The 23,689-nt window shown below is 46.5% G+C and overlaps 1 protein-coding gene across 1 annotated transcript; it reads right to left on the bottom strand.

Moving 5' to 3' along the window:
- Positions 1–2,969: 2,969 nt before the first annotated feature.
- SSPN (sarcospan) lies at positions 2,970–23,177 on the bottom strand. The gene is made up of 3 exons (XM_031597172.2): positions 22,747–23,177; positions 10,788–10,874; positions 2,970–5,779 (listed from the first exon to the last, which is right to left on the bottom strand). Exons 1-3 carry the CDS (start codon positions 23,038–23,040, stop codon positions 5,414–5,416), a joined length of 747 nt encoding a protein of 248 aa, XP_031453032.2. The 5' UTR covers positions 23,041–23,177; the 3' UTR covers positions 2,970–5,413.
- Between the last annotated feature and the right edge of the window lie 512 nt (positions 23,178–23,689).

The following is a 23,689-nucleotide window of genomic DNA, read 5'->3' as shown; positions in this document are numbered from 1 at the left end:
TGGATTAAAAAGTCAACAGGAGCCAGCAGTGTGTACTTGCAGCCCAGAAGGCCAACTGTATCCTGAGCTGCATTAAGAGAGGGGTGACCAACAGGGAGAGGAAGGTGATTGTCCCCCTCAACTCTGACAGTGTGAGGCCCCAGCTGCAGTGCTGCATCCAGGCCTGGGGCCCCCAGCACAAGAAAGATGTGAAGCTGTTGGAGCAGGTCCAGAGGAGGCCACAGAGATGCACAGAGGGCTAGAGCACCTCTCATAAAAGAAAGGTTGAAGGAACAGGGCTTGATCAGCTTGGAGAAGAGGAAGCTCTGAGGATACCTTGTAGTGTCCTTCCAATACTTAAAGGGGACCTACAGGAGAGGGAAAGAGGGACTTCTATAAGAGAGCATAGAGTAGAGCACAGAATGTAGGGACAAGGGGGAATGGTTTTAAACTAAAAGAGGGGAGATTTAGATTAAGTATGAGGAAGAAATTCTGCACTTAAAGAGTGGTGAGGCACTGGCACAGGCTGCCCAGAGAAGCTGTGGATGCCCCATCCCTGGAGATGCTTAAGGCCAAGGCTGCCTCAGCCAGTGTCACTCTGCATCTCCAGTCACTTGAGGTCAGCCAATGCTTGCCAGTTGCAGTGCATCTGACTGCAGGATGAGTGTGTGCTCAAATCATCTGCTGCAGACTGCCTTCCTGGCTTGGCCTCAGCCTGTTTGCAAAGCGTGCGAGGTGTGGCCCTGCAGCTGGCAGCAGAAGCACCCAAGACCTGGTGAGCAGCTACCCCACTAGCTGCTGGTTTGTGGAGAGAGGAGCAGTTGGGGATGGATCTTGCTCCCTCCTGTGCCTGCAGTCAGCCGCTGTGAGCACGCCTCAGGAGCTACACTGTAATGCAGAGCTGGCTTTGTGGAAGGTGAGAGTATGGTAACAAGTGAAATATACATTGCGCACAGCTGTTGGGGAAAAAAGAGAAAAAAGTCTCCTCTCACCAAGCCTGAAGTTTAGATGAGTCTTCTGACTGTTTCTGACTTAGACAAAGGCATGGAAATTGAGCAGAAAAAAAAAGAATAAAAATGTGCCTTAGCCTTTGTGGATGCAATCATTCTTTATAATGCTCAGTTGCAGAACCAGTCTGAAGATAAACACTACAGATTAGAGATTGCGGGAGGCAGCAGGATAGCAAAAAGCAATAAATAGATAAATAAATTGCCATTAGGGTAGCTGTGTGGGCAAGGCAGCCCCAGAATTCACCTTCTGTGAGGCCTTGCTCCAGGTGCCACAACAGTCAGCCCATGTGTGTGTGCAGTTGTACCAGATGGAGGTGGGGAGAAGCAACCAACTGTGTGCTCAGCACTACCTGACATAACACTTCTGGGGGGCTTCTGTGAGCCCCAAAACCTGGGGATACCTCAGGAGCTGTGCCACAGCTGGACCATGCCATAAATCCCATCTCCGTGCCCTGGGAGCCGGGCCAGGCCCACCGCCCACATCCTTAAGGAGGCCTTGCACTTAGGGCAGCACTGCTGTTGTTGCTCTGCACGTCCCTTGAATCCCCCTAAGCCAACACCCCGTGCTAATATCAACAAACATTTCCAGACGCAAGCACGAGTACGTGTGTGGGTGGGTGGGGTGCAGGGGACTATGAAAATTTCAAGGGGAGGTATGACATCCTGGCTTTCTAAATATAGAGGACGTGAGCTGCGGCTCCTCTCACACGCTAGCGGCGTGTTTTCTGTTTCAAAAGGCCCCAGAGGAAGCGCTGCACTGGCTGGTAGTGCGAGTGAAAAAAAAAATAAAAATAAAAATAAAAAAGGGGAAAGAAAAAAATATTGTCCTGTGAGTTGATGACGGTTTCCAGCCTCTAGCTCAGCGCTGGCTTTCAGGCAGGGCTCCAAGAAGTGCCCACGCAGGGCTGGCCCTTCGCAGATGGGGACCACGTGAAGGCACGGCGGGAGGTGGCTGAGAGCCTCGCTTCCCCTTCGTGCAGGGCCAGCGAGAGGAGGAGGAGGAGGAAGAGCGCAGCCCTCCTGCCACCGTGGCACCCACTCGGGCTGCCAGTGCGCCATGTCAGCTCGGTGCTGCGTCTCGGTTCCCTTTTCGTTGCCGTTCTTGTCGCTCCGGTATTTGCATAGTGCTGCAACGAGTGCCTCAGAGCTGGAGCAGGGCAGCGGCCACCGCTTCTCCTTTCACACACGGCAGCGATGTGTGCCGCAGCGGTGGCTGTGCGTGCGCTGGGCGGCAGAGCCGTGTCAGCGGGGCTTACAGCCTCTGGAAGAGGCTGTAAGTTCTGAGGAACTGAATTTAATCGAGACTGATGTTCTCTAAGCTGAGCTATAAAATTCAACGGATAGTTATACCCCATTAATAGACCCTATCAGAGGATCTTGCGCTGTCTACTCCTCTCCATTAAGTCCTGTAGGGCTTGAGTTCTCATTTACACAAAGGGCCCTTTTAGCCGTGTAAAATGGCCATAAAGTAGGTGTAAAAATGATCGATGCCATCGTTACAGCCCCTTTACGCTGGAAAAACAGCATAAAGTGGCCAGGGTGCAAATGAGAATCACACCTGGGTTTTAAGAGCAAATTACATAGGGCCCCTCACAATTTCTGCGTGTCAGAGTGGACTACTCCTGCCCCATCTTGTACAATTCACCAAGAGAAAACATTTCCAGGAATAATAACTTTTAAAAAGTCCTTTTCTTCAACACCCCTGTCCCCTCCGTGCCTGCAAATCCCACTGTGCCTCTTGGTGCAGTCCGTACACCTTTCCCCAACACTGAGAAAGGCTGGGAGCTGTCTGAATGTGCTGTGCTAGGTGCTAATCCTATAACTAATGCTTTCTGAAATTCCTAATTAGAGTAAAATGCATGTAAAACTATATCCAGGAGAAGAATGTTTCCACATGCTACTGTGTCTGTTTCCTGGTCTCTCCTCTCTGTTTTCATTTTATGCTCTTGAGCTATCTAAAGAGGAAATACGGAAGTTACTCTTTGCTAGATCAAAATGCTCCGTATTTATTTGTAAAGCATTAGAATACCCATAGAACATACAACGAATATTGTTTTCTTCTGGAGTGAAAGGTTACACTGTGATGCACCAGAGAGTGAACCAAATTTGGCAGTAGTGGCTCGAAGCAGGGAGTGCGCTGTGATTAAAATGTTGTTATTAAAGTGGCTTCCTAAGCAGAGCAGGCTTTCTTCCCTTCCCCGTCACTTGTATCCCTCCCCACCAGTTCTCCAGTTGGCATCTCAAAATCTCTATCGGGGCTGCCCCAGAAGATATCCCAGGCAGGTACCCAGGCCATTTAGGAAGGGGCTCTGCCAGCAGAGCCTTCCTCTGGCTTCATCAGCCATTGGGATGCAGAGACTGATGGCAACAGTAGGAGGAGGCCCTCAAACCTGTGTGTCTGTCTCATATGGGATCTGGTCCATCAGTACTGATTGCAGAATGCTCCACCAAAGTCAGAGGAGTTGGGCTGCTTCCTCCACTGCCACACCAGGTCCCACCTCACTGGGCCACTATGTGCTAGCTCTGAGTATGCTTGAGAGTCCAATCTGGGACTTAGTATAGGTAGCCATGCGTGGACAACCAGCAGGAGTTCTTGCAAATGTCCCTTTACTGCCACATTTGCTATTGTCACTTGGTTTTTGGTACAAAAAAATGGCTGTTTGGGAGCAGGTCTTGAATCTTTCATTTTCAAAAGGTCTCAGCTTTACAGCTTGCACAGAGCACCATGGTGACTGATGGTATGTCTGTGCTAGAAGTTTCTGCGACAGAAACATGAGCACTTTCCTCTAGGTGGACCTCAGGAGAGCAGCCCCCACTGTGGTTCTCTGACACTGGCAGTCTGCTGGTCTAGCCTGGGGTGATGTGTGCTCACTGCGTGATCACTGCATGGAAGGCACTCTTTGGCTAGGATTAGAGCTGCTTATACAACAAGCTTTTTGCCAGCCCAGCTTTTTGATACACTGGTGACTATGTTTTTTTTTTAGCAGAAACAGAAAGTTTTTGCTTCGTTAAACTCTTGTTGAAATTCTACTTGCTTCCTCCTTGCTGATAATGATAGTGGTGCGGTTCTTCTGGCGTATGGTGTTTCAACTCCACTTCAGAGATACCCTGGCTCTGGCAGGGACCAGGAAATCCCAAATGATGACAAAGTGTGAGCGCCAGCTGCATTGACCTGCATCGATACTGGGCCCAATGCTGCTGACCAGAGTTGCTCCTGTCATCTTAGAGCTGCACGCTGGGCAGCTGGAGAGACAAGCCAGCATGCTCATCCTGGTATAAGGCTAATAATCTGTAAAGCACTTTCAGAGTCATGCATTCCGGGTGAAAGAGCGCTGAACACAGATTGTTATTCTATGCTGCTTTTAAAGAAATTGTTATTCTCTTGCCCTCATTATTTGCAGTTGATGTCTTTGGTAGACTGGCAGTTTCTTCTTGCTTCCTTCCCTCTATCCGATTTTCAAAACATGGATTGTTTCAGGGATGTTATCTTTCAGGGCTGTTGGCCCAAATCCACAGCTGGTGTGTAAGGCTGTCTTCAGAGGAGTTACACCAAAAATGCATTTGACCTGTTGCACAGGAAATATAATTGGTAGAACTGGCCTGATGCTGGGTTTGGAAGAATGCAATTACAGCAGGGCATTCAATGTGGCCAGTGATTTAGGGACCTCCATCCTAGGAGCTCAGCTCAAGGTTCTTTAAACTGATCTTTTCTCGTAAAGCGCTGAGTGCTCATTTGTAAAGTATCTGGGGTCTGAGGCATTGCCTCCCCATCACCATCAGCAAACCCACTGAAGTTGGTGTTTGTTCATAACTGGGTTGGGTAACTGCCATCACCAGTCACTCTGAAACATCTTTTATATGGTAGTCATCAATATAGTCACTTCTGCTGCTGATCTCAGCCTGCATTTGAAGAGGTCTTGACCTCTTTGGTTCCTTTTCCATACAGTAAATTCCCATTGGTGCATCCAAAATACAATATATTCCCTAAGCGTTATCAGCATAATTATAATCAAGCAGTTTGGACGAGATCTTCATCTGGTAGAAAATGGTATATCTTCTCTGAAGGCAAGAATGAATATCTACCAGTGAGGGAAATAGACCCCATGTCTAAACAGCTGTAGCCCTTCAGATGAGTTCCCAATGCCTTTTAAGCTCATGTTGTTTATGGCTACTGAAGATGCTCTTCGGTGAGTATTACTACAGTTGCATCTTCAGAATGTTAGATGACCTCTATATAGTCTCACTAGGGGCTTTTTGCAAGAGTTGAGATTCAAAATTCAAAATGATTGAAAAATATATTCATTAAACATGTGAATGTTTTTCCTTGTCAAAAGCCTTAAAAACATTGATCCATGTGTGGCATCTATGGTGGCAGAATGCTGACATCTTCCATTGCCTGGCTACAGGCCCTGCCAATGCAGACCCTACACTTTCTGTTGCTGGCACTCAGTAGTAGTTAAAGGGTAGAACCGAGCACCCACATAAAAGACCTGGTATCTGTGTTTCCACATAACGAAGCACGCCAGCAGACACACCAGTGCTGCAAGCAGGTTGAGCACCATCTGCAGAGTCAGGTAGAGGCTGAGCATGCTGGTGACACTGCTGCAGTCAGTGGCATCCTGGTAGACGAAGGTCCTGCTGAGGGGGTCTGCGGTGTCCAGTTTGCACTGGCAGGACTCGAGGACAGTATCACAAGTAAATTTTGTTATCTGTAGATAATGGTGGGCCGCAAAAGCCACTGCCACGACACATAGAACCAGAGCCAGGGCACTCAGCAGGAAATACATCAGCTGAAAGAAAGCAAAAATTAAAATAAAACAAAATGAACTCACTCATTTTCCAGCTAGACAGAGAATGAGGAACACAGAAGGAATACAGTAACATGTATTTCACAGGAAGTGCATGCATTCAGTGTACTGTCCAGACACCATGGACTTCTAATGTTGATACAGGAGATACAGCTCCCTGCTGATACAAAGTTCAGGACATCGTCTCAAGAGCTAACAGTTTAGCCTTGCATGTTTTATATGAGCATTGTCCTACAATTTTGAGACTCAGTAAGAGCACCAGGATGTATTCCAACTCTATAGAGAGGGAGGGAGGATCTTCCCCTACTGTCCCTGCATTGGCTAGACTTCTCATCAGCTGAGATAAGTTAGCTGTCCTGAAGCAGAGCTAAGGAAACTGAGGCTTGGGTTGACATATTAACCCAGGCTGTGCTGAGAGCTAGGTGGTTTTGAGAATTTGCTCATGCTTCACTCCTATCTTTTTCAAGCTTTGCATGCCCAAACAAACCTGATTTACACTTGCAAATTGGGCAGTGATGTGTCATATCTTGCAAGACTTACAGTCTTGCAAAGGCAGCCAGCCTTTCTGCTGCCTGATCCCGACACATTTCCACAAGGAAGTGCATGTCGTGCCAGTCCCTCTGAGAAGACTTCCACATCAATGTGAAGGAGAAGCCTTTCAAAGGTGTCAAAATGCAGTGAGAACCTGTGCTACTGCTGCCCCTGGTATTGCATGAGAAGGACAAGGGCCTGTTGGTCACCCTCCTTCTCCTTACACCCGTGGCAGCTTTGACATAGAGGTAGCCTTCATCATGGGCATCCATGCAGTGCCCAGCCCTGTGAGCCATCTGGAGCTGTTGCTGATCAGCGCTAACACCTGAGACCTTTGGGTACCCAAGCATATGGATTTTCCTCCCTGCTGATGGTAGGAGCTGGCAATTGCTGTGCTGTTCACACAAAATATGTGCGAATGTACATTAAAATCATGTGCTGTGTTTAGCCAAAATACTATTTTGGTTCTGTTCAGCACTGTAAAAACATTTATTTTTCTTGGCATCGTATCTGTCAGACACATGGTGTGGTTGGGAATATGTTATTTTAAACAGCAGCTTCTCTTCCTATCTCTTAACCTCAACACCACAAGCAAACTATCAATATAAAGCATTTTTTTATGACCTTGAAACTCCAAGTATGTGTGCCTTGATAAAATTCACACTTCTGGCGTATTTGTCTTAAATCTGCGGTGTGAATCAATCTTCCTATTTGGCTGTCAGCTTGAAAAAAAGAAAAGTAGTTACTCTTCATGCTGGTCTTCAAACTCTCTGTGCATTTTCTCCCCCAGAGAACTGAATTCTTATAGCAAGATCTTCATTTCTACTATTAATGACTTCCCCTGCAGCCTTAAACCAAGGGCAGCTTCAAAATGAGGGCGGCTCTTCAATGCAAATCCTTTAGCCCCTCAGCTTTCCAGATAAGGGTGCATGGGAAGGGTGAAGCTGGGAAACGGGGACACCTCCGCATATGAGGCACACAGAAAGGGGAGCACTGCTGGCTAGTAGAGCCCTGCTAAGGAAGACATTGTGGACTTACAGCACAGCTTTAAAAAGTGGAGAAAATGGAAAATGAACAAACATTGATGACCGTTTCCCTTCTCTGAGGAATGAGAGTTGTTCTGTGATGCAGCTGTCACCCCAGGGGATAGGCTGCATGTCCCTGGATTCAGGCCAGTGGGGGAGACAGAATCAGGCCTCCCTAATAAATGAGATGTTAAGCCAAGACCATGTGCTGAGCCTGCTTCTCCCCTGGCAGGTATTTCATTTAGCTGCCAACTTCTAAGATGAGCACAAACTGGCATGAAATCCAAAACCATAAGTATCCTCCAGGTACTGTGAGCCTGTTTTGTGTCTAAAGGGAAGGAAATCTCAGAGAGACTTCAATATGCATAGAATACACAGGCAGCTCTTATGGCAGGTCTCAGAGGTGAACACAGATGCGTGAAGATGGAGGGCAATTTCCAAACAGTGTATTATTCTCGCAAGATGTTTGCAGAGGAATCCCTTAGCAAGCCACTGAAAATGAACACATTTCCAAATATCAAAGGTGAAGCAAATGCAAATGCTGCCTGTTAGAGAGCACCAGACAGCAAGTGCTGGATCCCATCAGCAGATTAATCACATGCCAGAGCTGGAGGCAGCCTCAGCACTCCAAACACAACTGCACAGTGAGCTCTGCTCAGGAACCAGAACTTGCCACTGGAAAAACGTTTTTTGTGGCCTCATAGAGATAGACCCAGTGATTGCTGTTTAAGTAGAAGGAAAAAAAGGAAGCGGGAAGAAAGCATGCAATGAGGTCAGATCATAGCAGCTCATTGTCCCTTGGGTTCCTCATACAAGGGAGAAATATTTCAGCCGTATTTACTGGTGATAGTTTTGCTCCAATATGAAAAAAAATAAAGCATCTAAGATGGATTGAATTGATCGTTGAAAAAATTTTTCATGCTTATCGAAGATGAAACCAGCAGGTTTTGCAGACATGGATCCGGGGAATTCCTCGGAAGGCTATGGAAGCTTAGGCTCAAAGCACCTTGAGGGGATGGGCTAAAATCCTCAGGGCTGCTTGTGTGTGATCAGAGAATCACGCAATCATAAGGGTTGGAAGGAACCTCTGGAGATCACCTAGTCCAATCCTCTCTCCTAAAGCAGGATCTGTACAGCAGGTTACACAGGAAATCAGCTAAGCTGGCTCTGATTATTTCCAGAGGAGACCCACAGACTCTCTGAGCAGCCTGTTCCAGTGCTCTGTCATCCTCACAGTAAAAAAGCTTTTCCTCCCATTCAGATGGAACTTCTCACATTCCATTTTGTGTCCACTGCCCCTTGTCCTGTTGGCTGGGCACCACTGAAAAGAGCCTGGCCCCATCCACTTGACTCTTACCCTTTAGATACTTGTAAGCATTGATAAGATGCTTTCCTCAGCTTTCTCTTCTCTAGGCTGAACAGTACCTGGCTTTTCTTCATAAGGGAGGTGCTCCAGGCCTCTCATCATCCCTCTGTTGGACTCTCCCTCTAGAGATTCCCTGGATTTCTTGAAATGGGGAGACCAAACCTGGACACACTACTGCCTCACCAGGGCAAAGCAGAGGGGGAGGATCACCTCCCACAGCCTACTGGCCATGCTCTTTTAATGCACCCAAGGATACATTGGCCTCCTTGGCCACAAGGGCACACTGCTGGCTCATGGCCAGCCTGTTGTCCATCAGGTCACCCAGGTCCTTCTCAGAGCCCCTTTTCTGCAAGTCAGCCCCTAACCTGTACTGATGCTTTTGCAGTTATCCCTCCCCAAGTGTAGGATTGTCCACTTTTCCATGTTGAATCTCATCAGGTTCCTCTCCACCCAACTCTCCAGACTGTCAAGGTCTCACTGAATAGCAGTACAGCCTTCTGGTGTGTCATCTGCTCCTCCCAGATTCATATTGTTAGCAAACTTGCTGAGGGTGCTCTTGCTGAGGATCTGTCATCCAAGTTGTAGTTGAAGACACTGAACAAGATTGGACCCAGAACCAACCCAACTGATCCTTCTCCCCACATGAGCCTTGGGCTACAGGTGGCATCCTGGAATGCTTCCTGCCCTAGATTCTCTTGCAGAAGGATGCTCAACAGCCATGCAGAGCCTCAGTGGCACCACTTAACAGTGTTACTGCAGGCCCTGGGCTGCCCTATCAAGATGGCCCATGCTCCTCACTGGCCATGTCAGTGGTGCTGTCAAGGGCCTCAGAGACTTCTGAGATGCCCCGACCAACACACTGTCCCTCCACCAGGGATGTATGTCTCCTTCCTGTGTGAGTGCCAAGTTCATTGTAATGCTGCTGGACAAGCAACACAAAGCCTGATGTGGCAGCTCTCTGGGCAGTCATCATTGCTGATGGTGTGGAGGTGAGGGAATAAGAGCATGAAGGCTATCAAAGCAAGGAAACTGTTGTTCTTCTCTCTTTCTTTCTGTAAGTACAAGAGAAGCTTTAGAGAGGCACAAAAGACACTCCAGGGCCTAATTTCTCAGGGAGGATGAATGCCAGGTTCCTTGCGTTTGATTTCCTTCTACCTTTCTTGGTTAATAATCACTGTTATTTTGTACTGTTTGTGTTGGTATTTTTTCCTGGTTTTTATGTGTCTGCAAAATATTAAGAGCCCTCAAAATTGCAATAATAAGGAAAAATAGCAGCCCAAGTAAATGGTGTTAGAAACTTCCCATCTGGAGCAAGTATTCTAAGCATTTCTTTTCTTAGTCAGTTACTGGCATCAACAAAGCATGGTTTTGGAAACTGAAGCAGGATGGACATGGTGCTCAGCTCTACCTCTTGTGTGATGCTCAGATGGGATTTTTTTTTCATGAGAGAATGCTTGTTCTTGCAGCTTGCTAATGCTTTCCCGTGTTTGTCACTGCCTGACCGTGCACAAGGTGCTGTACTCTGAGGCAAGGACCTCTCCCCAGCCAGGAAGATGAGCAGGCAGAGATTTCCAGCTATGCTTTTTAATGCATCTGTGCTCATTCTGTTTCTTATTTGATGGTCAGGAGCAAAATGGCAGGGAAAATGCTGAGATGCTTCTGAGACCACAGTAAAAATTGAAATTTAATATAATTGGACCTCTTCTACCCCACACTAATTCTTACCTGGCACACTCTGAATGCCTCTATTTAATCAGTAATACCCATCTTTCAGTGAACAATTCCCAAAATATTTCAGCTTTGTTGATCTGAATCTCCTTGATATTCTTAAAATATGGCAAGTTATAAAAAGGTATCTTGCTGTGTTTTCAAATATTTGTTACAGAGTTTCCCCTTTATAGACTGCAGTTTCTTCCTTGTCTGCCTGGAAAATACCAGAAAACCATTCTTGCATTTCAGGTGTATTTTCACTTCTTTTAATGTGGTCTTAAAAATATCCCCAGAACCAACTTTTTTGATTATATTTAATGACATGGGAGGAAAAAGAAATAACAGAAACTCAAGGTACCTTTACTGTGAACTGCACGCACGTCTTCTCATCAGGTTGATATGAAATGCAAAGCATAACAAATCCCACTAAGGACACCACACAGACCTGCGAAGGAAATGAGTCAAAATTATAAAAAGCAATAATAATAATAGTGTTAATAATAGCATTTTTCAAGTCCAAAGATCTTTCTGCGTTAGCAGGACTGTAACTCAAGGAGCGGTATGTAAGTCAGATGGTTTGCAAAGGGGCTCCAGCTATACATGCAAGAGCCTCATTTATGTGGATTGTGAAGAGGGAAGAGCTTTAACCTCCACTTCATGAACACCAAGGCACAAAAAGCTTACCCAGAGAGGCTTTGTGAATCAGACCTACTAAGTCGCAGCTTGGCAACATCCTCTGGGATGTCTTTTGAGCTTTTGTCTGTGTAACTCGCTATCAAAAAGAAGCAGAAGACTTATAAGTTAGGCTTGTAAGCCCAAAGAGCACCATCCTATGTACCACTGGATGCTAACAGGGTTTTTATGTCACCAGTGTGAGTTGTATGGTTGTAAATCAGTAACCATTGCTGCCTCCGGATGAGAAGCAGCCCAGACTATAACAGGGGCTTTCAACCTCTCCTCCAGTGGACATTCTAGCAAACAGGACAACTGCCCTGCAGTCTGAGACTGTGTTTTAGCCTTTTGGCAGTAACTGATAATGGTTAACAACAATAGAAAAGTATTTGTGCACTTTAGTATTCATTTAGCTGCCTTTATTATTATTTCTGAAGATTTAGATTTATTGGAAGAGTCGATATTCACTGGTAGGCATTTTTCAGCCCTATAAGGAGGGGTGCTCCTACTCTGAAGAATGCATAAAACAGCTTGATAAATGCAGTTTCCCTTTTTAAGCAGTGCTTTTCGGGCCCCTATTGTCTTAAGCACTTCAGTCAAGAGTCTTCTACTTCTGTAGTTATGGAGGATCTGTAAGCAAGCCTCACAGGGGGTCACAAGACCTGTAGACCCAAATGTCACACTCACTTGCCTTGTCCCCCATGTCCCTTGTTTGGAAGGGCAGCATGCAGAACCCCCATGGCTCACCACTGCTTAAAAACACTGTTGGGGCATCACTGAACCAGGCAGTCCCACATGGACTGTATTTCCTCCTTGGCCAAAGTTGAGGAACCCAACTGAAGGCCTTGTGAATTTCACTGGGCCTTTTACTTGCTGCGGGCCTTGGTTCATTTCCCAGATGGCTGGCTCATTTTCATCAATAGACTTCCTTTAGCTTTTACCTTAAAAAATCAAGGTTGAAATCAGCCTGCTTGGAAAATGTGAATGAGTGTTTAACATCGATTTATGACATTTCTGTCCTTTGGCATCTGGCAGCAGTATAAATCTGACCACTTTACTCCTTTAAACTCCTGATGAATTTCTGACAGAGTTTTGCTGGGTCCCATGCATGCGCTTGCCTTTTGGAAATTAGAAATATGCAGGACATGCAGATGGTGAGTTCAGCTGTGCTAGCTGTGCTATTCTGTGGGAGAAACCCAGGTGATGGTGAACTGATCCCCGTGCCTGTGCACATGTGGTATTTTAGGATGCGCTCCAGAACCACTGCACTGCAACAAGACGGCATCTTTGTGGCAGCTCCCATGACTGGACACAGGGAACAGCATCGACATCAGTGCTAAAGCAGGTCCCAGGTGCCACCATGGGGCTGCTGTGGCTGGATCAGGGCATCCTGGCTGCATCCATAGAGGGAGAGGATGTTGAAGGCTATAGGTGGTGTTGGAGGCTGCAGCTACACGTAGTAGAAATGGTGTACAAATGGGCTGCCTTGGAAAAGCAGGTGAGCCGATGGCACGTGCACTTGTTATCATGCCCGAAGGTAGGATCTCAGGTGCAGTCAGCCTCAGTGAGGACCTCAGCCAGCTAAAGCTTGTCCTAACACATGACCAGGAGCAAGCCTTGCTCTCTTTACTAGTTGCAACTTGATTATAAATGGTAACTATTAAATTCCCAATGACTGGAGTAAGAACCTATTTTTTTCTCCATTTTACTGTGAGAGTTTTGAAGAGTTGCCATTAATTTGAGGGTTTCTCTTTCCCCCGAGTAATGCCATTTGCCTTCCTCAGGCAAAATCAGACCTGGGTGCCTTTGCTCAGGGACAGGACCATGAGCTTGGGATCCTACATAGCCTCTTCTTTTACAATTTGATGAATAAAATTCCAGATTTCGTTATATCCGCATTGTTGATGTAGAGAACTAGCCAGTAGCCCTGTAAAGGAAGAGTGCCTTTGAATACACAGGTAGTCACGTCTCTCAAGAAGTGGTGTGATTAATAACACTTTCTCCCATAAAGTTTTATTTCGTGTCATTTCAGTAAGACATGAATAGGAAGTATTGCCTGAGAACATTTCCAAAGAAAGCGTCAGTATTATTTACTCCTCTTCATGTCATGTGTATTTATATCCTGATCCTATGACTTACACATGGCCTCCAATTTATTTGTTTTCTTCTTTTTATTGTTGACAGCAATAGCTGACAGGGTTGTCAGGGGAAAAAAACAACCTTTCTTGTCAAAGGTCCTTCAGTGCTGGTATTTTTCCCCCCTGTAGAGCTTCTGTGTGACACAAACATGTTTTATTTCTCAGGATTAATCACCTATGTCCTTGGTCCCTTGCACTGAATATTAATCTTTTAATTCAATTAGCATCCCCATAAAACTTAAATCTTAAGGAGATCACATCTCTAGTACTGTCCAAACAATAAACTCCCCACTTGCAGCAGCAGCAAAGGATGGAACTTGCAGCGAGCCCTAGAAAACGCGTACCTACATGTGCTTAACCTTACACGCCCAGACTCATGTGAAACCCAAGGGGCTGCTCCCCTCAAAGCCAGGCCTAAACTCTTTTGGTATCTGCTGCTAAAAAGATCTCATTATGAGCAATAAATCACAAGTGTTTTGCTGATGGGCATTTACACTGGCGTGAACCCAGGGCCAGGCTGGCCGTCAGGTGACTCCAGCAACACCACGGGACCGTGTCCCCGCTGCGTTCCCAGCAGGAACATGGCCCAGGATCAGGCACTCACGGCAGCATTTCCTCCCACTAGCCTGGATTTATTTTTTTCCCTACCAAATTAGGGGCCTTGTGTGACTCCTGCAAAAACCCCACAGGCTTTCAGCACTGCAGGATCAGGCCTCCCTCTTCGGAAAGCTCCCATACAAAAGGCTGTCGCTGAAAGGGATTTCCATTCCTGCCTGCGCTTTCTGAAGTTCCTCTGGGATTTAAATAATATACTGAGATACTCGGAGAGGTGCTTTTATAGAGGGGTATTTATAGAAGATTACACTGGGTCGGGATTCCAGCAAGGCTTGGCCAGGATAATACAGAAGGCTTAAGTATTTGTTTTATAACAATATGCTTACTTATTTTTTTTTTTTTAAAACCAGAGGTGTGCTTTTTTGTGAGTGATGGCAAAAAGCGACACTGCTGAGGATTACAGCTCTCACATGTTTTACATTTCTGTTCTCTAAAGGTAAATTCACTCACTGGAGCAAACCAAAGCGAGGGACATTCATAAGAAAACAGCTTTATGCTTCTATTTTATACATTAATAATAGATCCGTTTTGAATTACGCCTGTGAAGTGCAATAGAATAACCATAAAAATCCTTCAGTAAATATTTGGCAGGACCCACTAAGTGACTAAGACCGTTGCCTTGCAGCAGGCACATTACGGCTGCGGTCGATGCTGCCTGGGAAGGTGCAGGAGGTAATCCTGCATCCCTTCACTCCAATAGCCCTCACAATATCTCAGTGTGAAGCAGACGCTTCCTCTGCCTTATTGACTAAGCACACAACATAAAATGCAATTGAACTCGCTTTAGCACTTGCTTGCCATCAATCGATGCACATTTGTTATACAAATAAGATAGATTCTGTAAGAGCTACAGAACAGCAGTTAATTAGATCAGCTCTTGTAGCTGTTATCTGAAAACCTAGAAATATGCATTTCTATGCTGAGTAAATCTCAGCTCGAGTTTATTTCAAGATCCTATTTCAAAGATTTCCAGACAAACACACCCTTTGCTGAATAGGTAGTGACATGGAAGGTTATCCAAGGAAAGTACTTTAATATAGAAGAGTACTGTCTAGAAAAAGACCTGAATGTGATACAGATGCATTCACGAAGAGTATGGATTTAATTATGGTTAGGGTATACTGTGTGAAATCTCCCACAGTCACAATCCAGAGAAAATGGCTATGCTATAATTGATTGGCAGAAAAAACAGTTTTTTGCTCTTGAAAAGCACCAGTGCTGTTCATTTTGATTGGGACATTCTTCCTATAAGACAGGAGCATCCCAGGGCTAAAAACCATAATGAAAATAGGAGTAAACATTTTTTGGGCTTCCATGACTACAAAGACATCAAGAGCCTGATGCCATGAGAACTTAATCAAGCACCATCAGTTTTTAACAGGAAATAGGGCTTGATCCTGAAGGTATTTAGGAGTGAGTTCTCCAGCTTCTATGTCTGGGAGGATCCTTGCACCTCCTGGGACCTAAGGGTAGAGTCCTTGGAATTTCAAGACTTTGGCAAACAAACTGTGCCTGCACACTGACTAGCACCAGCTCGTCTTAAAAGCAGCACAGGTGAGAAAAACAGGCTCATCATCATCATCTGACAGGGGCAACGCAGAGCAGCATGGGACAAGGCCAGTAGGCATCGCTACCCTACCCTCACCTCCCTGTGCCTCTCTCACATCTGATCACATAAGTTCTGTCACAAGGTGTACGGGAGGTGCAAGGGCACCTCACAGCCGTGATGCAGATGGTTGTGTAACGAAGAAAACTGAGGGAAATACAGACATGTATGGCACCAATTTCCACTGTGGTTTGCACTCAGTATCTTTGCACACTGACATATTAATGTGGTTTGCTTTATTTTGACAAATTTCAAAACCACAGATTGCTCTAATCTGTTTCTACCTCTTCATTATATATTTGTGAAGCTGCTTTTTCTCATTGTTTCTACAATTTTTGCCCTAGTGTTGCTATACACAAGGTGGCTTTCTACAGCAAAGAGCATCTCGGAAACCCAGGCACATGTGGCTGGTAAAGCAGGAAAGTCAGAAGCATCCACCAAGAATTTAAGGGAAGATGGAGGCAAAAGCCTGGTGCAAAGAAGCACCTTGGGTCTATGCCACAGCACCAGACAAATGTTGCAAGCACTCACACAGGCAGGCTATAACCCATCTGCTCTCTGCACTGGGCTGGTGTACAAGAACCTCCTACAACAGCATTCAGAAGTCAAAAAGCACATACAGAGGAGGGAAACACCTCTCAAATACAAGTAGTGTAACACCACGTGGCACTGTTGAGACCCAGAGCACCCTAGGTGGGTTATTCCTTGTTGGGAAGAATGTAAGCTCTCCAACTTCAGGGGAAAAGCTGTTATTAACAGAACTGGGAGGAAATTTCCATTATAGACGAGTTGTTTGATAGTTACTCTCTTCAAGTCACTATGGGCCTTTCTGTTTGTAGGGTTAAGGGTAAAGAAATTATATCTTCTAGCTGTCTCTGAAGTTTCTGGCTCACCTTCTTTGGAAATACTTGTCCTTGATGGATCACCAGCCTTATCAGATATGGCAAGCTTAGCTCCTGTCCTTGCATTCAGAAAGCTGCACTATCCAATGAACTTAACAGTCCCACTATACTCAGACTTTGATGCGAAAAAGAAAACATTCCTGTTGGCTTTGTCATTATGAACCAGGATTGTCTCCAACATTGGACACCTGCATAGAGTGTTAAAGATAGTGACACTGATGCTTATTTGCTTTCTGAGTTTTTAGGAAACTACAGTGAGAGCAGGTACTATCAGAAGACTTAACTGCTCACTTTTATTAGCTTTGGGTCAGCCTGGGTCTTCCTGCCACGTGCAAAGGAAGTCAGTCTGCCACACAGAAGTACTGCTCCTGAGTGGTGTTTCCTCTTATAGATTTCTCATTAGATTTAAGGACAGTCTAGATGCATGTAGATGATTACTTCCAGAAATATTAATTCTGATGAGAATGATGAACACGCACATTGCAGTTGCAGGCATAAGTCATCATCAGCTGGAAAATATTTCTCTCAACCTCTGTAAAAATTCATGACACCTGACCATCCCAGCCCCACTACAGATTAAAATAAGGATGTCTTCACTACAGGTCCCTTCCAATCCTGCAAGTATACAACATGGCAGACATGCGACTTACTTTTAAATCCTGGAAAGTAATCAAAACTTTTGCAAGAATGTGCACAATCAAACAAAGCCATATTTTCTGCAATGATCTCTGCTATTTATGCCGGTTGCTCAGCAGAGACAAGTGTTGTTTGTCCCAGGGTGAGACTTAGTTTTCTGTAGCAAAGCAGCGCAGAGGCTTCCATTACTACCAAAGCCAGGAGCTGCAGCAGCAGTCTGGTATCGCTGTTAAGTCAGGAATACCCTGCTGGGTGACCCAGTGCCTGAGGGAACCAAATAGAAAAAAATTAGAAATTCCAGAGCCAGCAGTGATTTACAATGTGAGGAGCATAGCATGGCTGAAAGTGCTGTGCGAATAACACTTGCTGTTCGGAATGTGACCATGATTGTGAAGCTATAGAAAGCCATTATCTGTGTAAAGTCAAAAGGTTACCTAGGCCAAGGAAAGTTGCTTGGACAGCCCCAGATGGGCTCTTTGAATGGACACAACCAGAAGAGGAGCTCTGATGCACTCCCTCCTGAGGGTGCAGGAGGATCAGGATCTGAAGCACAGCGGTGTCCTATGTGGCTTGGCACCTGTCCATAGACCCACCCTGGGACCATATGGGCCTGGGATGCACGGTTCCCTAACATGGGGACTCTGAGACATTCCTTCCCATCAACTATTTCCAGTCTTTGCCTCGTCCAAATACAAACATGAATTTCATTTAATCAGACATCAGCGCATAGTTAGTCTCAGAAACAGATGAGATTTAAGGTCAGAGGGCTCTGAAGTGAACAGCTCTGGTGCATTACAATTATATGGCTATAGACAAGCACTGGAAACTACACCAGAGCCTATTTCCTGCAGTGTAACTCGTTGCATCCCATCTGGAGTTTCAGGCAGTTTGGAGAAGGCTCAATTAAACACCTGAACTTGGAGGCAGTCCTCCCTCCTGCCTTTTGATGTTTGCCCATGACCAATTGAAGCTAGCCTGTATAAAAAAGTTACCTGCATGGCTATCTTTTCTATTTGCTGCTTTGATAATGCCAGTTTTTAAGCATCCTCTTTTATTAAAAATTGAAATCGGTTTCTTTCATAACAAGTGAACGTTAAAAACCCAGCAAGGCTATACAGGAGGCAAAGCCTGACTGAAATCCACCTCCACAATTGCTGCAGGAAGAGGTGTCAAAAGCAATAACAGAGAAAAGTCAGCACGGGGCCAGGGCTAACAAGAAAGCGTCTCTTTCAGACTTTGAAAGAGAGCACATTTCAGAGGTTTTTAAATAGTCAGCCATCCCCATATCAACATGGAAGGGGATCTGTTGCTGCCTTCTCTGGCTGGGGATGTTTCCCTGTTATTGACTCCCCCAAGAAGACAAGATGGCTGCTGACGCGTGAGATGGCAGCCTGGTGTTGGGCAGGGCTGCCACTGCACAACCAGAGGGTAACCAGTATGGATTTGCCATGTTACGTCACGTGAAATGCTCTTGGAGGAAACATCTACAGAGTCTCACATGCATGGGGTAACGCCAGGGAGAAGGTGGCCCTTGAGATGCTTCATGGCACTGAGCTGGGCAACAGTTTACATGGTAGGAGCAGCTGCAGGTGCAGCAAACCCAGCCTAGGCCACAAGCAGGTAGCCATCGAGGCACACTGAACACCAGCTTCTCAGTGATGTCATTTTATATCACAACACTGTCCTCTTTTTTCCACAGACACCTATATGCAACACTCCATCCTTTTAGCACGTCAGTGTTCTCAAAGCTTTTCCTGAACAATTATAAACCCTGTCACTGCTGAACTAGGACGAAAATCTCAACCCCTGTCCTTTTATGATGTCCTTTTCTGCTGTTTCAAAATCCACCTTCACTTTCAGGGCTCTGCTGGGAACTGAAGGTGCTGGAGTGACGTGCAGAAAGCTACACAAGACCCACCCTCCCTCCAGGCCCCACCATGACTCTAACCCTGAAAACAAGAAGAGCAGAGGCTGTTGCAGGCAGCACTATTGATTTTGGCACCCAGGTTCCCCAGCTCACGAGCACGTGTTGAGCTGGTGGCAGGCCCTGCCACCTGAGTCACTCACACGCAGGAGTATGTCAATTAAACAAACATCTCGGTTATCAGCACTGATAGGATACACAGCCGTGGGAGATGGTCCCATGTGGCACTGTGCATCAGAAGATCTCTGAGGCAGGAAAGCCAGCCAAAGTCCTCCTCTGGCCCTGTCACACAGCCTCGCTCCACCAGATCCAAGAAGTCTCAGTGGATTTTAAATAACCTCCTGACAGAAATAATAAACACCTCAGATAATCTTTTCTGACGAGCATTTCCTTAACTTCCTCAACTGCCTGAGTCTGCAAAATGGGGCTGAAAGGGAATGTGCCTGCGAGATTTCTGGTACCCTCTGCTTTTGATCACAGTGGAAATAATCTGAGAGCAGGTTTTCAAGGAGAAACGCACCGTTTCTTCTTCTGGATGTCAAAAGGCCACAAGCTAATGAAAAAGAATGAAAAGGGCACCATTAATATATACTGCTTCTGCAACACTTTTCATCCAAGGATCTCAAAGCAAGGGTGACAGGTGGCCATTATTAACCCCACTTTTCAGGGGAAATAACAAAGTCTTGGCAAGGTTAAGTAACTTGCTCAGAACTACATGCCAAGTCAGTGGCAAGACACAGAAGAAATGGAAAAAACCCTGCAGTCCTGGCTGCATTCGTGAAGTTTGCCTCCAGAGCAGAAAAAAAAAAGGAGCGTATTGGCAGTGTAGTCCAGGCTGTGATTTTGGGTGCTCAGAATAGGTGTCATGAAGCTGTAGACTGTGATGTTTTGGTGCAGATCTGGACATCTCTGCTGCAAACGATTCCATGCTGTGAAGTGAATGCCACCCTTACCATTTTAATTGCACTTGTTTGCAAGTCCCTAGCAGCATAGCAGAGACATTAAAGCAGAAGTGGTAAATCACACCGAGCTCCGTGGTTTCTGTCGATAAACCTTTCCTTTGGTTTCTGAGTAATGCCCCAAGGATTTCAGATGAAATGCACATGAAACTGGTAGGTTTTACTGAGTTTCGCAGTGATCTGCTTCTGATGTAACGCAAGCTCTCTGCATTTCCTCCTGCAGCAGTCACTCCACCCAAAGGCTGGAGCATCAAGGGGACATGATGCCCTGTATCCTCTTCCCTGCTATTGGCATAGTACATGTTCAGCACTGACAGGATGGTGGGCCTGCCTGTGACATGGCCTGTGCTACTGGGGCACTCAGGCTTTGAGTTGCTTTGATCCAGACTACCCTGCACAGTTTGGTTTACCTCGTGAGGGTTCATTTGAGTAGCTTCTCTAAAACAGTTCCTTTTCATTCATGCTGAAAGGCTACAGCACTTGGTTTTCAGCAGGGAACAGTGTTACCATTTTGACACTAATAGGGAAGAAAAAAAATTCTTCCATCAATCAGGGACTATTTAACACATTAGCAATTTTCCTTCATTTTTCTGCCATCCTGCATTAACAGCTGTAGGGTCAGATCCAGCACTGGTGTAATTCCATTGGAGTAACACTAGGAATGAGCTTCACCCATTATCTCTAATGTTGCTAAAAAGGTCTCGATAATAGATTTTTTAAGTTCTTGATTCTGAATACTAATCAGGTCCTTTAAAAAGAGCACTTGAGTGGGATGCTACTAAAACAAATATGCTCCGATATTTTACACCACATCTTTCTATTCTGTTGCTTTTCTCTGTGCAAGTAAATGAGTTTTGGGAAGTCACTTCTGTTGTGCAAGCAGCACTTGTCATCTGTCCCCTACTCACCTGTACTCCTAGCAGCCCTAGAAGAGCCCATAGGACATCTGTCACCATGCAGGAGGTCCCAGCTGAAGGTCTTCCTTTATCAGCCAGTTCCCCCAAAGCTCTCCAGAGCCCAGACCTCATAAGCTCCCCACTGCATTCCATCAGCAGCACCCCAAGAACCATGTACCCAGAAGCTCCAGATTAGCAGCTCCTGGCCAGCTCCAGCCCATCAGTGATTCAGTGAGCACAAAGCACACCCACAGGGACATCGCAGCACAAGAACAAAGTAAATGCAGCACCACCTCTTACCTCTTACCTTTTGAACCTTTTAAATATGCTCAGTATTATTTTCACTGTACATTAAATACAACCTGTTCTCTACATGTGCTCTTGCTGAGAAGTTCTGGCGCAGCATCTCTCCTTCCTAGCATTGAGTTCCCTTTTACACTGCTGACATCCACTCCTTGGGCAGAGTCAGATCCTCTTTGCCTTCTGCTGGGCATGTTGGAAGACTTTCTGACCACATCTGGCAATCACACAGCCCCTAACAACACTATGAGGATGAGCAGCACCAAAAGCAACAAATTCCTCTGAGCTGAGGAGGAATCAGTTCACTTATGGACATGCCAGTGGCACCACTATAGGTGGGTATTGCTAAAACTGATGGGGGCTGCAGGTCAGCCTTCAGAAAAGTAGAGATACTCAGGTCTCCCTAGGATGTGAACCTTTATGGATGTCCCAGATTGGCACAATTTTGACGCTGGTAACATTCACAGATCTAAGGATTTTTCTCACACCCTTGGCCATATGCTACTTCAGCCAAATTCAGTGTTTCCCCAGCTTTGGGGGGCCAAATTATGACTAAACCCTTCACTGTCTCCTCTTTCACAAGAGAAATGAGAGGGATGTGATGAGCAAGTGGAGCTCCTGCTCTGCTTAGCAGCAAAAGTCTTGCTCCTTGTCCCCAGCAGCTGGGGTGGTCAGAGAATCTTCTGATCTGCAAGGAGCTATGTTTATGTGAAGTGCCCCCAGCACTGCTTACTGCACCAGGAAACCTTGCAAGTACCTAAATACAAAATTATTTGCTGGAAGTTCTTTCAGCGTCACAACACCCAAAGTATTGCTAACACACTGTTATACACTTTCCTGAAGCCTAATGCCTTCAGGAAAAAAAATGTGTGTCATAGAATGCACGGAGTAGAATCACGAATCATTAGAAGAGAGCAGAATCATTAATCAGCTAGAATCATGGACTCACAGAGTATCCCAAGTTGGAGGAACCCATAGGGATCACAAAGTCCCACTCCTGGCTCCACGCACAAACACCCATTGCAGATCCCAACCTGCCAGTTTCCTCGAGCACATGGCCAACTGGGGATACCCAGACCCAGACACTCCCACAGTGTCCCCATACATGCCTGGCGGGACCTGGCCTTGTCCCCATCACTCCATGTATCAGCCGTGCTCCCCATGGCCACATGTTGTCTCATCCCTGCTGAGGACCAGAGGGAGCACCTGGGGGAAAAATCTCCATGCCACAAGGATGCTGGAAGGACTGCCATTTGTCCTCCTTCACTCCCATCAGCACGCTATGCTAAAAGGTGAGAATTCTGCTCCCACACCTCAACCTGGCTGTCACAGCTCAGTGGGGAAAGGGGGACACTGTAATAATCAGCATTTATTTCAGCATCACCAGGCACGAGCCCTCCGCAAAGCAAAAGCTAATGCATACATCTAGCATACAGCCAGCTGGAGTTTTATTTAAGGTCTATTGGTGAATTGTAGGGGGAATACTAAAGGTCTTGTTATCCTGCAGCTTCTCTGGGAGAGCGCATTTAGACATTAAACCTCGGGAGCGGTTGTATTAGCCTAACTCGCCTGGCGTGGTACATGCAGTTGGTTAGTCCGAAGTGCAGCAGCATGCAGCTTGTATTAATCTGGCACAGGCGCCTTATGCACAAACAGGCTTTATGCTTACAATGATCCCAGCCCAATACGGAGTGTCTCTGACCGGCAGGGAGGAGCTGACGCCTGCCATGAGGAAGCCCAGCACCGTTACAGCGACGCCGAATGCCAACTGCAACAAAGCGCACAGCAGTGGGAAACGGCACCAACAACACGTGTGAGATTCCTCCTCCCGGCCAGCTTTGGGTTCCCCCTTGCTCTTCTTCTTCTTCTTCTTCATCGCCGGCTCCTGTGTTTGGCCAGATTCCGTGTTCTGCTCCCCGCTGTGGGCCGCATTGTGCTGGGCTTTCTTCTCCTTCTTCCCCATGCTGCTCCTCACGTGCGTGTGTGTGTGCCAGGGCTCCTTGCCCCCCAAACCGCGCTCTGTGCCGCCCCAGTCCTCCCCGGTATTTGAACCGAGGAGGAGGCTGAACAAATATGGAAAACATTCGGAGAGACCGTCAGGGCTTGGAAATGCCACATATAGCCTGGAGAAGAGGGGGATTCAAGGGGGGTAGCCAACTGCCAACGCACCGGCGCTGCAGGGGACGGTGAGCGTGGGGTTGGAGGCACACGTGTGTGGGATGGGAGCTGCGACGTGGGAGTTGGGTCCTGGTCCTGTCCCTGCAGAGCTGGGAAGGCAGGGAGCTGCAGCAAGGGCAGCGCAGAGCCCATCCGTGTGTGCAGTGCTGGACGGGGTGACGGAAAACGTAGAGGTCACTGGAGAGCAGTCTGCCCCATGGGGAGGCCAGGCACCCTCTCAAAGGAAGACCGTGGGAAGCACGAGGCGGCCGTGCTTAGCTCACGCCAGAGGAATTACTCCAAAGCTTAGGGGTAAGCAGGTGCTTAAATGCTTTGCTGGAGCAGGGCCCAGGGGTGTGCAGCCTGCTGCATGGAGCCAGCCACTGCACGTGATGCAGCCCCGCCTGCACTGCCCATGTGGGGCCTCTGCCTGGCAGACACTGAGAGGACAACAA

The sequence above is a fragment of the Phasianus colchicus genome, chromosome 1, assembly GCF_987193195.1.
Source record: "Phasianus colchicus chromosome 1, bPhaCol1.hap1.1, whole genome shotgun sequence".
NCBI classification, from domain to species: Eukaryota; Metazoa; Chordata; class Aves; order Galliformes; family Phasianidae; genus Phasianus; species Phasianus colchicus.
This window is presented reverse-complemented; position numbering and strand designations above follow the sequence as displayed.

Excerpts from the sequence above, each read along its gene's own strand:
- SSPN (XM_031597172.2), bottom strand. The coding sequence starts at position 23,040 with ATGGGGAAGAAGGAGAAGAAAGCCCAGCACAATGCGGCCCACAGCGGG. Across the intron at positions 10,875-22,746 it reads CGTATTGGGCTGGGATCATT|GTCTGTGTGGTGTCCTTAGT; the intron begins GTAAGCATAAAG and ends TTTCCTTCGCAG. Across the intron at positions 5,780-10,787 it reads GCGTGCAGTTCACAGTAAAG|CTGATGTATTTCCTGCTGAG; the intron begins GTACCTTGAGTT and ends GCTTTCTTTCAG.